Source organism: Colletotrichum fructicola, assembly GCF_000319635.2.
Source record: "Colletotrichum fructicola Nara gc5 chromosome Unknown KSG_Nara_v1_contig03, whole genome shotgun sequence".
In the NCBI taxonomy this organism is placed as follows: domain Eukaryota; kingdom Fungi; phylum Ascomycota; class Sordariomycetes; order Glomerellales; family Glomerellaceae; genus Colletotrichum; species Colletotrichum fructicola.
Window position 1 is genome coordinate 6,226,626 of NW_027094053.1, and position 14,364 is coordinate 6,240,989.

At 51.5% G+C, this 14,364-nt stretch overlaps 3 protein-coding genes across 3 annotated transcripts; 1 reads left to right on the forward strand and 2 right to left on the reverse strand.

The window, feature by feature from the left end:
* Positions 1–3,886: 3,886 nt before the first annotated feature.
* kha1 (K(+)/H(+) antiporter 1) lies at positions 3,887–6,639 on the forward strand (the record flags this gene model as incomplete). The annotated part of the gene is made up of 2 exons (XM_032031360.1): positions 3,887–4,114; positions 4,174–6,639. The coding sequence occupies 2 exons, from the start codon at positions 3,887–3,889 to the stop codon at positions 6,637–6,639; spliced, it is 2,694 nt and encodes an 897-aa protein (XP_031889119.1).
* Positions 6,640–7,216: 577 nt separating this feature from the next.
* On the reverse strand, positions 7,217–11,864 carry amdS-4 (Acetamidase; the record flags this gene model as incomplete). The annotated part of the gene is made up of 12 exons (XM_032031361.2): positions 7,217–7,344; positions 7,406–7,493; positions 7,548–8,417; positions 8,467–8,619; positions 8,679–8,801; positions 8,875–9,270; positions 10,162–10,266; positions 10,329–11,132; positions 11,190–11,481; positions 11,557–11,627; positions 11,694–11,749; positions 11,807–11,864. 12 exons carry the CDS (start codon positions 11,862–11,864, stop codon positions 7,217–7,219), a joined length of 3,144 nt encoding a protein of 1,047 aa, XP_031889413.2.
* A 528-nt stretch (positions 11,865–12,392) lies between these two features.
* BEA4-4 (Beauvericin cluster-specific repressor BEA4) lies at positions 12,393–14,059 on the reverse strand (the record flags this gene model as incomplete). The annotated part of the gene is made up of 3 exons (XM_032031362.1): positions 12,393–13,160; positions 13,231–13,499; positions 13,585–14,059. 3 exons carry the CDS (start codon positions 14,057–14,059, stop codon positions 12,393–12,395), a joined length of 1,512 nt encoding a protein of 503 aa, XP_031889121.1.
* Positions 14,060–14,364: the final 305 nt, after the last annotated feature.

Below are 14,364 nucleotides of genomic sequence, written 5' to 3' on the forward strand. Positions count from 1 at the left end.
AAAAGTCATGAGATGCAGGCCGGGCTTCCGGGTCGGTGGATTACGGAGAGCGGCCTTAGTCATAGTTATATGGATTTCCTCTTTTGCTTTCACGGGGCAGGTGGGGGTGTAGCGAGATCCCCGCCAATAGCATTATGAAACGAGTCATTCTCGTCTCCTTTTGTGACGGCAGCTGGGCCCATGTTGGGGTAGGAGACAACAAGGATGATACCACCGGCCGTTTCAGCCGGAAAATAGCACGGTGCCGGTTCGCAACTTGGCAGTCAATTTACATGGAGAACGAGGTTCTCGTACAGTGTTTGACAAAACCGAAATCGCACCGACAGGGCTGAAAGCGACGTAGATCTAGGCCCTACGAGGTTTCATTAAGGTCGAATTCTTGATTCTATGACATATCGCACTAAAAAAACGTGGATGTCAGAAACGAATGAGAGGTAACATTGTGTCCTGAGGAGGAAATGCTCGGAACTGGGTTTGATTCCGAGAGCGATTCCGACTCCAAACACTAAGATGCGCACACAGACAAAAGCAATAAAACTGGACCATATAACATCGTGGTTCACCGAAATCGAAACCGAAAATGTGATCACAGCTTACGGTGATAGATCTTAACGACAAAAAAAATGGATCAGACTTTGTAAATAAAATCCTTGTTGCGTTATTCAAATTATTTCCCCTTTGCATCAACACCCAGAACGGCCTGGTTTGGCAAGTCAACTTTGTGACGCGAAACCACCTTGCTTTGGTCAGATATATGCTCTGCAGTTACAAACTGATCAATTCCACTCAGTCTTCTGAAGGCTGCAGTGAGATTTTAAGTCACCGCTACACCCGCAAGCCGCGCTGTAGCTTCCAACTGACTGCAAAGCAATGTAATGATATTCAAATCCAACCTGCTTGATCCGTCCCGTCCACCTTGGAGTTTGGGCTGCACTTAATATTAGATAGAAATGAGTTAAATGAAGAGCACGATTTGCGTGAAATCAACAGCAGTTCCATCCGTCGTTATGACATCAAGTAACAAGTCAGAGTGCTGCTTGGAAGTCAGCACTGTCGAAGAGGATTGTTTTAATGAGGGAAGGCATGCGTTGATCGGGAAGAGAAGAAGTACAAACTCAGGCCCCTTGTGAAATTTTACAAAATATTCAGATCCAACTACAAGGGAGCATCGAATCGTCCGTGAACATTAGGTAACGGTTCTTTCCAGAGACATCCTCCACCGAGGCGAGTCATTCACTTAGCTGGACATGATTATAGAAGGAAGATGCCGAATTGCTCAGTTCTCGTAAGAACTTCCGCGGCAACTATAACATTAGACCCAGCGCGGCACTTCGAAATTAGAAGAGAAAAACGGAGAAATGGGAGAAATGGGATGCTCCTCGTGCTGGAACAAGTCTAGAACTTGTAATTAACTCTAAACTGCAAATTCATATACAAGTTGACTCCCAGGCGGAGTTTAGTTCCCAATGAGACAGGTTTCCCTGAGCCGGTTATGAGATGAATGAGCTAACCTAGGGTGAGATAAATGAGTTCAGCAGTCTATAGCAGAGTTTTCAAATTTCTATTAGAGCGCTAACTGTCACGGGCTAGAGCCCGGATTGATATCTCCGGCTTCGCCGGAGCAGTTACCGAGATCCGGCTCCGTTGGACCCACTATTCTGCCGCAGTACGCCGCCTAACCCGGCCTGCTTCACCGCTGTTAGGTGCCTATCCCTGTAAAGTCCTTTCTTCCTTCTTCAGCTTAGAATAGTCAATCGACGGCACCTCTACGTTGAACAAGCCTAGGGGCCAGCCCCTTACACTAACAACCTAAAAGTGGTAGTGTTTAAGTGAGCTACTATATAGAACAGGAGAAAAAGAAAATAACGGCCAGTCAGCTAGTAGTAGCCTTTGAGACGAGAAAAAAAAGCAGAGCACCTCATTGTTATAACAGATCAAAAAGAGCAAAAGTCAAAAGAGAATCTCCTCGACGGGGAATTGAACCCCGGTCCCCGGCGAATCGTTTAATGACAAGCCGATATCCTCACCACTAGACTATCGAGGATGTGATTGATGGATGGTTTAGCCACTAGTCTGACTAAGATCTCCACAGCAACCCCACGTCCCCCTTCTAACCGAGCGCTGTGCAGTCAATCATGATGAAGCAGCGTTCCATTGTATGCATTTGTGTTGGTCTTATACTGATCGTGCATAACGGCGGTCGTCTTGTGACTCTGGTTGTTTGCTATGCTTAGATGAAGTTCCTATGGGAAATACCTTAGGTGCCTTTACAACGGACTCTAAGTTTATCTGTAGGGGTAGAGAAGGTTAGAACCTTAGAGAGCTGTTTTTTGTATTGAGACTGGCGCTGCTAAACAGCACGCGGCTACTCAGATATGAGCTCGGTTGCGACCGCCGAAAAAAAAATCCGAGCTTACACTTGGCGGGAGGTGAAGATAAGACGATGAAAGATGCGTTCAAGACGTCTGTCATGATGTGTCGAGAGAGTCGTTGTTCAGGATTGCACTGATTCATCGCTACCAGCTTCGTGCTAAGAACCTCCAGTGCAGCCGCTGAGCGTTGTCGTCACTGACCGCTGTCGAAGGTACTAGAAATCGGTCTGGAGAGGTGGTACAGCTCCCAACAGAGTGGCCCAGAACAGCTTTCAGATTCAACCGCCAGGTGTTAGTATACCAGGAAATGATCTAGTTTCAGTTCCTTTGCATGCAGTATCCGTATCGTACGATGTTCCGTAGCCATTTGGAAGCGCGTCGTGGAAAACATACGCCAGTTATTTTCAAGCACATTGCCTGACAGGTGACGGTGTGCCAATCCCACTACTTCTCCAGCGACGCGCCCTATAAATCATGCAAATTGAGGGGAATGCGGGGAGACGTGGCTAAACTTTACAGGAGGATGCAGCGATTGGGGATTCGATTCATAGCCTGGGCATACTGTCAACCGTTCAATTGGAACTCTCACCCAGTCGCCATGTCCAAATAATCTGGGTAGACTTCTTCATCATTTGTCTAATTATTTCACATGCTCGAGCGGCATGTAGACAGTAGGCATGGCAGAGTCCAATCCATGCCAGCCCTCACATAGTTGCGGTCAAGAGCCTTGGCCGAAGCCACCTGAAAGCAGCATGACCCCCGATTACCTCCAGATTGCGTGGCCATTGCTGGCAAGCAAGCAACTGATTCGGAAGGATTCCCGGGCATCTTGGCTGGCTGGGATGCCTGTGTCTCCTACGCCGCCAACTTACAGCACATGGTTTGCCAGGGTCATCAGAAGCTACCATCACACGACGGCCGCACTGCCATTGCCAAGTGAGTCAGTAAAGCGCTACATGGTAGCACGAGGTGCCTCCCGAATACTTTGGCTTTCCAACTCAGTCCACAACATTCTCATAAGATTCTCGCTGAACTCTTGGCCTGAGCACGCCAAGGTCTCCGATCCCTCGCTCCCAAGCCCCCTGGCGCCAACCCAAAGACGGCCTACAATGCAATCCTCACTTTCGGGTGCAATCCGCTAGTCAATCGCCAAGCCGCTTGTTTATCTCGTCTTGAGGTGTCCAGCCACCACGGCATCCTCTGAAGGCGGAAAAGGCCTGGATCCTGATCTGACAACATGCAGCAATTGCTCACCGAACATGTCTGCAGCCCAGAGGCCAAGATGTCTTGGGTAACTTTACTCTCTGGGGAGGAATACCGCGGGGTTGTCTTAAATTTGTTCATGCCGCCCGGCAGGCCGCCCTTGAATTGACAGAAGAGATTCTCGTTCGACTCGCCTCGCAGCTGCGATACCAGCACGATTGAATAAGCCCTTCAGCATCCAGAATCTCAAGACCTACAGACCTCAAACCGAGACCGTCAATAGCCCAGCTCCTCCTATCGCGACCGTCGCCATGTCGACATTGACAGTGGTGACGACTTCGCCTACGCCCACGCCTACGGGCGACAGGGCTCCTTCACAAGGCGGCATCTTCGAGGGCATGAACCCGTCGGTTTACAACCCCGCCGACCCGATCATCATGTTCATCATCCAAGCAACCATTGTCATTACATTGACTAGATTGCTCTATTGGCCGCTATCCAAGATCCGCGAGCCGAGGGTCATTGCCGAAGTCATCGCTGTGAGCCTAGTCGCGTTGCGCCTCGCCGTGACTTCATGAGGACTAACACGAGAACACAGGGCATAATTCTCGGTCCCTCAGTTCTCGGTCGGATCCCCGGCTTCACCGCAGCCATATTTCCCCCGAACTCCATGCCGCCATTCCGACTGGCAGCCAACATCGGGCTCGTTCTCTTCCTGTTTCTTGTCGGCCTTGAGATCAACCTGTCGTATCTCCTCAGCAATTGGCGAACCGCTATCAGTGTCGCGACTCTGGATATGGCTATCCCCTTTGGTCTGGGCGTCGCAGTTGCGTGGGGACTGTACAACGAATTCCACAACGAGCCGGGAATCGCACCCATCTCGTTCGGAGTGTTTGCGCTCTTCATTGGTGTCGCAATGGCAATCACCGCGTTCCCGGTCCTGTGCCGCATCTTGACATCCTTGAAACTGCTCAACACCACGGTTGGTGTGATCGTCCTTACGTCCGGCATCGCCAACGACGTTGTCGGCTGGGTTCTTCTCGCTCTGTGCGTCACCCTCGTCAACTCTGGAGCTGGTGTTACTGCGGTATACATCCTGCTGGTCTCCATTGGGTTTGCGTTGTTCCTTGGGTTCGCCGTTCGACCTGCTTTCATGTACGTCCTTCGCAGGACGAAGAGCCTAGAAAATGGCCCAACTCAAGGAGTCGTCGCCCTGACGCTTCTTCTTGTCTTGGCTTCTGCGTTTTTCACCAGCATCATTGGCGTCCATTCCATCTTTGGCGCCTTTATGATCGGCCTGATGTGTCCCCACGAAGGAGGTTTCGCCATCAAGCTGACTGAAAAGATCGAGGATTTGATCTCAACTCTGTTCGTTCCGCTGTTCTTCGCGCTATCTGGAATCAACACCAATCTCGGTCTTCTGGACAGTGGTCGAACGTGGGGTTATGTAGTAGCCATCATCTTCGTCGCTTTCTTCAGTAAGGTGATTGGAGGTACCGCTGGTGCCCGCATGAATGGTCTTGTATGGCGCGAATCTTTCACCATCGGCACTCTCATGTCATGCAAGGGACTCGTTGAGCTCATCGTCCTCAACATCGGCCTCCAGGCTAAGATTCTCAGCACGAGAACCTTTACCATGTTTGTCGTCATGGCTCTCGTCACAACCTTCGCCACATCCCCACTAGTTATGTGGCTGTATCCCCCGTCTTACCAGCAGAAGCTTGACTTGTGGAAGAGAGGAAAGATCAACTGGGATGGCACTCCTATCGTGCATCATGGTGCCGATGGCGAGGACGAAGATGATCAAAAGGAGGTCGCGAGCAAGCTTCTGGTCTACCTACGGACCGACGGTCTCTCAAGCCTCCTGTCCACGATCTCGATGTTCACCAGTGGCCAGTCTAGCGCCAGCTCAAAGAGCTCCTCTGCCGATATTCACGGACATCGCTCTGGTGAAAAGGGGCTTGTAGATCACGCAGCCCTCGCTCCCGGAGAAGAGGCACCTCATCAAGAACTGCTTCGGATCCATGGCTGCCGCCTCGTCGGCCTTAGTGAGCGCAACTCGTCGGTCATGAAGGTCTCAGAGATTGAGGACTATGCCGGACATGACCCCATCATCAAAGCTTTCGGTACCTCCGCCAACAACACCACCAGAGACGTCGTTATCTCCGGCCAGATTGCCGTTGTTCCTGAGGATTCTTTCGCGGACACTCTTGCTACCCAGGCGAATAAACTCAGCAGTGACCTTATTCTCGTCCCATGGAGCGAGACTGGAACTATTTCTGAGCTACCTTCCTTCTACAGCGCAACTACTAGAGGTGATCCGATCACCAGTGGTGACTTTCCCAACCTCATGTCCAACATCTTCAACGAAGCTCGGCATATTTCAGCTGTCGCGACTTTTATCGACTCGACTCTGTTCGACAAGTCAGAGCTGGGCGTCAGGAAGCCTAGACAACTCCAACGACATGTTTCCGGCGTGAGCTTATCTGAGCTTCAAGACCCGTCCGCGGCGAGGTTCTTCTCTGCTGAGCGGCGCGGCAAGAAGACTGTGCGCGTGTTGTACACTGGGGCCGAAGACGACCTTTTCGCTGTCAAGCTCGGCATTCAATTGGCCCAGAACGAGAATCTCGAAGTCATCATGGTTGAGGCTGCCGACCCTGATGCTTCCATCAACATGAAATACGCGCGGATCAAGGCGAATGTCCACAATGCCATCGCCGATCGAATCAAGTATCGTCAGATCGACATTACCAAAGATGCGACCACCCCGGCTATTGTCTCCGAGTTTCTAGCCTTGCAAAATGGCGATGACAGGGCAACAACATGCATAATTGGTCGCGCCGCCTCTGTTTCACAACCCACTTCTATTGAGTTGGACGGGTCATCAAGCGTAATTGACCCACGCAAAACACTGGGATCCACAGCTAGCGAAGTCATCTCAGAGATCAAGAAGAGGAGCATATCAAACGCCAGCCTTATTATTGTCCAAGGCAAACATCAAACGAGGGACAATAGCGCGCTCCAAAGGAAGCCGAGTGTATATTCACACACGAGTAAGGACTGAGGGCTGCTGGCTATCGGCATGTACACGGATGATTAGGACGCATATGATATCCAGTTGAATTTCAAATGGGCCATGGCTCTTCAGCATACTCCACTTCATGACTCCATGACCGTCCGCCATTATTTAGCGTCTAAATGAGGGTATCGTGACCCATGTCGTCAACATCAAGTTGCAATTTAAGCCAGCCCTAGTGTTCCGCAATGATCCACATCCACAACCACACATTATAGGCTCCAAACACACCGCCCCGAACATCAAATCGTCAACATTCAAACAGCGCCGATGGTTTAGTGGTAAAATTCTCCGTTGCCATCAAGCAGCGTCGGGGAGCCGGGGGTTCGATTCCCCCTCGGCGCATATTTTTGCCCATTGTGCCTAAGAGTTGTGTTGCCTGCCTGTCATGACCTTCTTAAACTTCTTTTTGCCTTGTATTTCATATTCTGGACACCGGTTTGAAGCTTTTGTTCACAGCTTAAGAGTCTTTCTTCCCTTCTAACTTTTCCTTTGCAGTTTAAGAGTGTCGAAAGCTATATTTTCTCTGTGTTTCTACACAACACGCGATCTTGATCATTGAGATTCACTTCTGCCGGTCGGCATTGATGACCTTGTCAACGACAGCCGCTGCGGCAAGACATTCTTCATCTCTAAGCTTCAAGGTTACAACTTGAATGCCACAGGGAGCTCCGTCAACTGCACTCGGATCATCTAAGAGTGCCCCAAATGTCAGCTTGTGTCCAACGGATATCAGAATGGATTTGCCTCTCACAGTCTGGCAAGAAGGGGTCCTGCGCCTTGACAGGTTCCGGATCCATAATCTTTGATGCGTGCCCAGTTGGTATCAGACAGGAAGGGTACTTGTCCAATTCATCAGCCATCATAACCCATTACGAAGGACTGGCGCAACTTACGTCAAGGAGATTGAACACCACCGTGTATGGCATCAGGCCATACGTGTCATGGGGCATGGCGGTCTTGTCAGCCCCTGGTGCCACAATTGCATCCAGCTTGTGATCGAACCACGTGCGGTGCCACGTCTCGGCGAACTTGGCGCGCGCGGCATCCAGGTCATCCAGATGATGCCATGGCTCTGCCAAGTCCTTAGGGACAGGCCGTGGCTTGGCTGTAAATGGGTGCATTCTCGCTGCAGCAGCCTTGACCAATGGCTCACCAAGGACGGCTGCAAGGTCTTCCTCTGGAGGATGCGCCAGCTCGAAGAACTGGTACGAGAGCCTGAGCCCAAGGTCAACGCTACGCTCGTAGTCATACGGGAGCCGCACGACTTCGTGACCAGCAACGGATAAAGCGTTGACGGCATCTTCGAAGGCTCGGCGAACTGGCGGATGCAGTGGCCAGGCAGGATCTTCTTCCAACACCCCGAGTCGCAGGCACTGTCCGACTGCTGGCTTTCGCCAAGGCAGATCAAGAGCGGTGGCATCGTATGCCCCCGGGCGCTGATTGATGACCGCACTCATGAATAGTTGGAGATCTTCCATGGTGCCAGCAATTGGACCAGCAGACGGGAAGGGGCCAGGAAGACTCAAGATAACCCCTTCAGACTGGTTTCCATATGGCACCCGATGGTTCGTCGGTTTGAACCCGTAGTTTCCACAGCACATTGCCGGGATTCTAATGGAGCCGGCGATGTCGGTACCAACTCCGATCGGTGAACCTCTAAAGGCTACCAAGGCGCCCTCGCCTCCACTCGATCCGCCAGCGTTGAGACTGAGACTGTGGGGGTTCAATGTGCGGCCATAGATATGGTTTTCCGAGTCTGCAGTCTTCACAGCTGGTTAGTAGGATGATAGATGTGTTTCAGCGATGTCTAACCATGAGAGTCTGCGGCACGTTCGTCTTGACGTAGAGAACCGCACCTGCATCCAGCAAGACGCTGGCCAAACACGAGTTTGTGATTGCAGGCCCCAACTTCAGGCCGTTGACGTAGCCCGCCGTTGCGTCGAAACCCACTACTTTGAAGGTGTCCTGGTGAACGGTCAGCTGAAGGTGCCAGCGATTCTGAACTGTAAACAGGGGACGCGTACTTTCAGACTAATCGGTAAGCCGTGAAGTGGGCCTATAGTCTTCCCATTTTCGCGGTAATGATCATCTAGAGACTTGGCTCGCGCGATGGCCTCATCATAGAATGACTCCGTGAGACACGATGTCTGCAACCTGAATCAGTTGCGTCTCCTAAGAGTGCATGGACTGTGTTTCGGGCTCAAAATTGGAAGGACTCACAAGCTGCTGAGCAACAGCGGCTCTTTTGCAGAAGGCCGTAACCACTTGAGTTGCCGTCAGACGGCCAAGGGCCATCTCGTTGACGAGCTCCAAGGCAGAGTAGCTCTCAGTGATGTCGAGCTCAACATCACCTAGAACCCCTGATCTTCTTGCAGGATCGAGTTCAAGAAGTCGGCCTCCATTCGCCTCTGTCAGTTCTTTGACTAGGGAGACGTCAAGCTTCCACTTTGCTGGAATAGCATCAGCAAGTTGTTGCTTCTTTTCATCAACCAGCTTCTGCCATGGTATGGTGTCCAGTTGCTTCTGCTCGTGCGCAGGTTTCAAGTCGACGTAGGTGATAGGCATCCTCGAGGTTGTAGTGCGGCTGATGATCTTGACGCTTGAAGTGAGGGGAAGCTGCGCGAGTGAAGATGATTTCACGCCATGAGGTTACCAGGTCGACCTCTTAAATGCCCGTGTCTCAGGGCACTGCAGCCTGAACAAAACAATAGGACGCACAATCCGGTCGGTGTCTGGGTGGTGTTCTGATTGGCTCTTAGACTTGCCATTTTCGGACTGGTGTCCCCGGCGGACAGGAGGACCCTCTCGAGCGGAGAGATCAAGGGGTTTCAAAGGCAACAGCAAATCCGGAGAAGTGTTCTCGTTCCCGCATGATAAGAGCTGATACCTTTCAATTAGAAAATATGTGTGTGTAAGTGCCGAGAAGGAGCGGGCTCCGTGATCGGCTTCCTCGACCTCGAGTAGACGGAAGTATTTCGTGACTGTCCTTACACATATAGTTTGAAGGGAATACGTCGACGTGAATGCATGTGAATTGTTTATTATTACGTCGTAGCCAGTTTTGTGGCAAACGGTCTTGCGAGCAAGAGGGCTCAAAGGTAAATTCCGCCGGCCAATTGAGTATGGGCATGACACTGGATTGACGACTGAAAGGAAACACAATAAGTAGGCTCTTCTTAGAGGACTCGATGAATTCGAACTAGTATCTAAGTACGCAGGTAAAATAGTGCCAATCTATCAAGTTCTCTCTGATGCTCCAACATCTTGGGTTTCCGCCACGAGTTTGTCAAACAAGAAGCATATAGAGGTGGCTACACATCCGCAAATGATTGAAATATTTGTAAGACTCATGGAGTTGAGCCATGGTACCACTGTAAACGGTACTCCAATGCTCGCTGCGTTGCGGATGAATGTGATGAACACGAAGGACTCTGCTGTGGCCTAAAATGGAAGGAAACTATGTCAGTACTGAAGCGCCAAATCTTTTGTCAAGTGCTGAGTACTTACGGCTTTGTAGGTGTCAATCACAATGGTAAAACTGACGTCCATCATAGAGCTCATGCCAAATGCGAAAAGGGCACCTCCAATACTTGGGTACACCCAGTGCATCCCCTGAGGCACGTTTGTTATTCATGAGACTTTAGACCTTTCCCTCACGTAGGACGATGACTTACTCTGTCTGCTGTGATTCCAAAGATAACAACACCGACTCCCATGAGGAGTGCCGGTACGAAGAGGACATATAGTCTCATCTCCGGCTCGAAGATGCCACGATTCTTCCGTGCAAGTCTGACAACAACCCGGTCCCCGAAGATTCCACCATATATACTGCCGATCATGTTGCCAATGAAAGGGCCGATGAGCATGAGGCCGACTCCCGCTGTGCTGAAGTTGTACGGCGGGGCAGCAAATACGATGGAGTTTATGCTCGTCAAGAGGACCAAGAAGGCCACGGCGTTGGCGCATTGTATGGCTGAGAAGACAACATGAGGGAAGAGGGCCATCTTGAAAGGGGCGATATAGGTGGAGAGCAACGATTCCTCCGTAGGGGTGGAGAAACGCATTCGTTGTCGGTACTTGTTGGGCAGCGGGATCGGGGGCATGATCTGCTCAACGTCCTGGTCGTCATGCTTCTCGAAGAGTTGTTTGTCGTTGGCGGGGGGCGATGCCGTTGCGTTGCTCTTTGCCTTTCGCAGCTTGTTCTGTGTTTCCTGCAAGTCTGGGTCTCCGACGGTCGAAACCCCAACAGACACGGGTACGTATTTCGTCTCTTCAAAGAAGAAAAGAAATAAGAGAACCAAGATTGTGAGAATGATGCCGACGGTGTAGTATGCCCATCGCCAGCCCATGGAGGCTGCTTGGATACCCGCGAGAGTGGGGGCCAGGAAGTTCCCGATCATGACGCTGGTGATGTAGAAACCGTTCGTCAGACCGCGTTGGTGGACGAAGAAGAGGTCTGCAATCTGCCAGCACAAACTCTGTTAACAATATCGTTCTCAAACAACTGCGAAATGCGACTGATGTATAGAACGTACAGTCATTTCAGCTATGGTCTCGTTCGTTGACCCGGCCAAGCCAAAGAGCAAATTCGTGATATACATCTCGGGAACCGTACGCATGCGGCTGCTCCACCAGGAGGTTGCAGCCATGACAGCGGTCGAGAATATGTAGGTGGATCGTCGACCGTACTTCTTCGTGAAGGGGATGATACAAAGGCAACCCAGGGCGAGCCCGACGACGTTGAAGGAGACGCCGGCGTTGAGTTCGTCGTAGGTCATGCCCAACTCGACCGTCATTTGCTGCCAAAAGACCATCTGCATGGTCATACTGACAAAGAAGTGTAAGTCGATTGAGTGTCTATGTTTTGAAACGTCGAGGTATTGTGATTGGAGGGGTGCTTACGCAGCGAAGACTGCCACGGTGACAGCAAGGACAAAGAGTGTGTTGACATATTTGCGAGCCAAGGTCCAGTTCTAATAATGATCAAGTAGTCAGACGAGGGAGTGGATAGCTTCCAGAAAACAGGCTTAAGAACTCACCAAGGGGTCATTAGGGTCCGCAGTAGGCTCAGGAATCAATACCAAGACGGATTCTTCTGCAAAAGCCAAGGTCAACATCGCACGCTCGGGGCGCCTTCAGGGAAGCAACCTACCCGACAAAATTCTGGCACTACCAGGGGGTAGGTAAGTATCTTCCTCAAGCATCTCCATGGTTATATGTATCGAGGGACGTCTGAGCACTTGGGATGTTGTTGACGACGACTTTAGTTCGGGCAACCAAAAGACAAACAGCTTCTTGATTGAGGGTATCTAGATCCTGGGATCGCACCTTCTTATGAGATTTGGACCATACTAATGTCTTCGCCTTTGAGACCACCACATCATCGCCCAACCAAGGCTTCCGTCTGATAAGCACAAACTCCACTTAAACTTGAATCTGGGGTAACAACCAGAACTGAAGCACACCTGGGGCGATTAGAAGCAGAGACATGATTGGCTCTTGGACCTACCTAATGCGGTTTGGCTTATCCGACGACCCCTGCGAAGCCTCAAACCGACCTTGTCGACGATATCGCTAGACTGGACGAGTGGAATCACTTCATCTTGATTTATTTTTTTGTGCATAGTGATGTAGATAGGGTGATGGGCTGGGATATTCTGGCACTGGACGGCACATTTCCAGTGCACGTCGCTGGATAACTCGAACCCCGTCTAGTTCTTAGCTTCGGAGACCATCACTCAAAAGAGAGCTATCTCCACGTTCCTCCGTCTGGCATGCTCGTCGATGTCGTAATCATCATCGCCAGCCTTCCACGCCTCATCCAACATGTCTGCAATATTGCACACGTTCGCGCTTCTGCCGTAAGGTTGGCAAATTTCGACAGCACGGCGCAGCACCTCCATCCAAGAAGGCCGTCGTTGCAAGGTGGCAACCTCCAACCGTGCCGCAACATACGGATAGAGCAGCGAGTTTGTCGTGAGCAGGTGATCATATTCGGGCCGCGTCCGTGTGTCGCAGAGGGCATCGATGGCTGCCACGAGACGACCGACCAGGAGTTCCGTTGACGGAGCTGACGATGGGAGACCTTGACCCCTTCTCAACCGCCGACCAGTGAGAGCTCCAGCGAAGCGATACGCTTCCCACAAGTGAATCTGTGGTATCTCTCCGAGCTCTCCTGGCCACGAGAGCAGTGCATCCTCCGAAGACTCGTCTTGGATGGAAGAAAAAATATCCAGGAGTGACCGTGGGAGACTGGTGATTACCTCTATTCCACCCTCGACCTTCGCGTGACGAGTCTCTTGGGCCTGGCGTAACCTATGCCAGATGCCCAGTGTCATGGTGGAACGTCCTCGGACAAAGGTCGGCATGTCCATCACTGCCATAAGTTCCAAGGGAAAACAGGCGTCCGGGTTGTCCATGATAGCAGAACCGTGCAGACTACCTCCCAGGCCATAGACAGTGGTCATAAGCTCTAGATGAACGGACCATGGCGCGCTTTGGAAAAGCTACATTAACGGGTTGAGGCTATTAGCGGCCAATCGTCAAGAACTCTAAGGTTACGTGGGGTTCACTTACATTAAGGGTGCAAATAAAAAGGCCCGCGTACATTACCCCTACGTTGACGGTACCATCATAGGACTCCAGCTGCTTGCGGAAGAGATGAAGCCCGCGGAGATAGTACTCTTCAAACAGCGACGAGGGGTTGGCTGGGCTCGACACATATAGGTGAGTGGCTATAAGAATGGAGCAAAGGGCTTCCGACCTATTTGCGAGTTGACAAAGATCTCGTCGAAAGAGGTCATCGCGATAGGTGGAATACAGCAGAAATATGGTAGAGTTGTCGACTAGTATTGGTTGTCAGTCCGTGATCCTTCTTTCGTGTGAAGACCATTCATCTATGATTCAGAAACATCGATGGTAAGTACTCACATTGTTCGTAAAGATGCCGGTCCTGTTCCGTCTGACCGGGCCAAGGGGACCCGGCTTGAGACGGTTCGGAGTGCTGCGGGGACGGCTGCAAGACCTTCGGAGGCGCACCGGACGGCTCGGGATTCGGCGGGAGGGCCAATGAAATCTGCCGTGGAAACAATTCTCTGCTCCGGCCTTTTTCTCGTCCTAGAGGAGCAGCCGGCTTGGGATCTGAATTCTTCTCGCTGGGGGACTCTCCCGACGAGCTCCTCGACGAAAGTGTCGTCCTCCGGCGTTTGGCTGGCGGGGCGTCCGCAGGTGTCGGCGCGCCCGTGAGCCGCCCGCGTGAAGCGATGCCGGTGTCCCAGCGTAAGACGACGTTGTAGCCCTCGCATTGAATTCCCTGGCCAAGACATTGCAGACAATCCGGTCGGGTTTCGTCGCACTTACGATGGCGTCGTTTGCATGTCAAACATCCGCTCCGGGAACGCGACATGTTCACAGGAAGCTGAAATGTGGGCCATCGATGAACAAAATTGACAGCCGAAGTGGAGGATAAAGGTGTTCAGTGGTTGATGAGTTGCCATCGATGTTGAAGGGGCTGCTTGAGTCGATGAACTGGATCCTGTGGTCCTGGAGCAATTCACTTGGAATTGTTTTGATTGCGAATCTCCAGGGCTGGAGATTTCAGCGATAGCGGCAAAGCAGGCTCTAGCGGAGAAGTTCGGGAAGCCGCAGGGGCCGGGCTGCTTAGTAAGACATCCGGAGGGGGATCGCGGCCTGGCATAGTGCGGCTTTCAG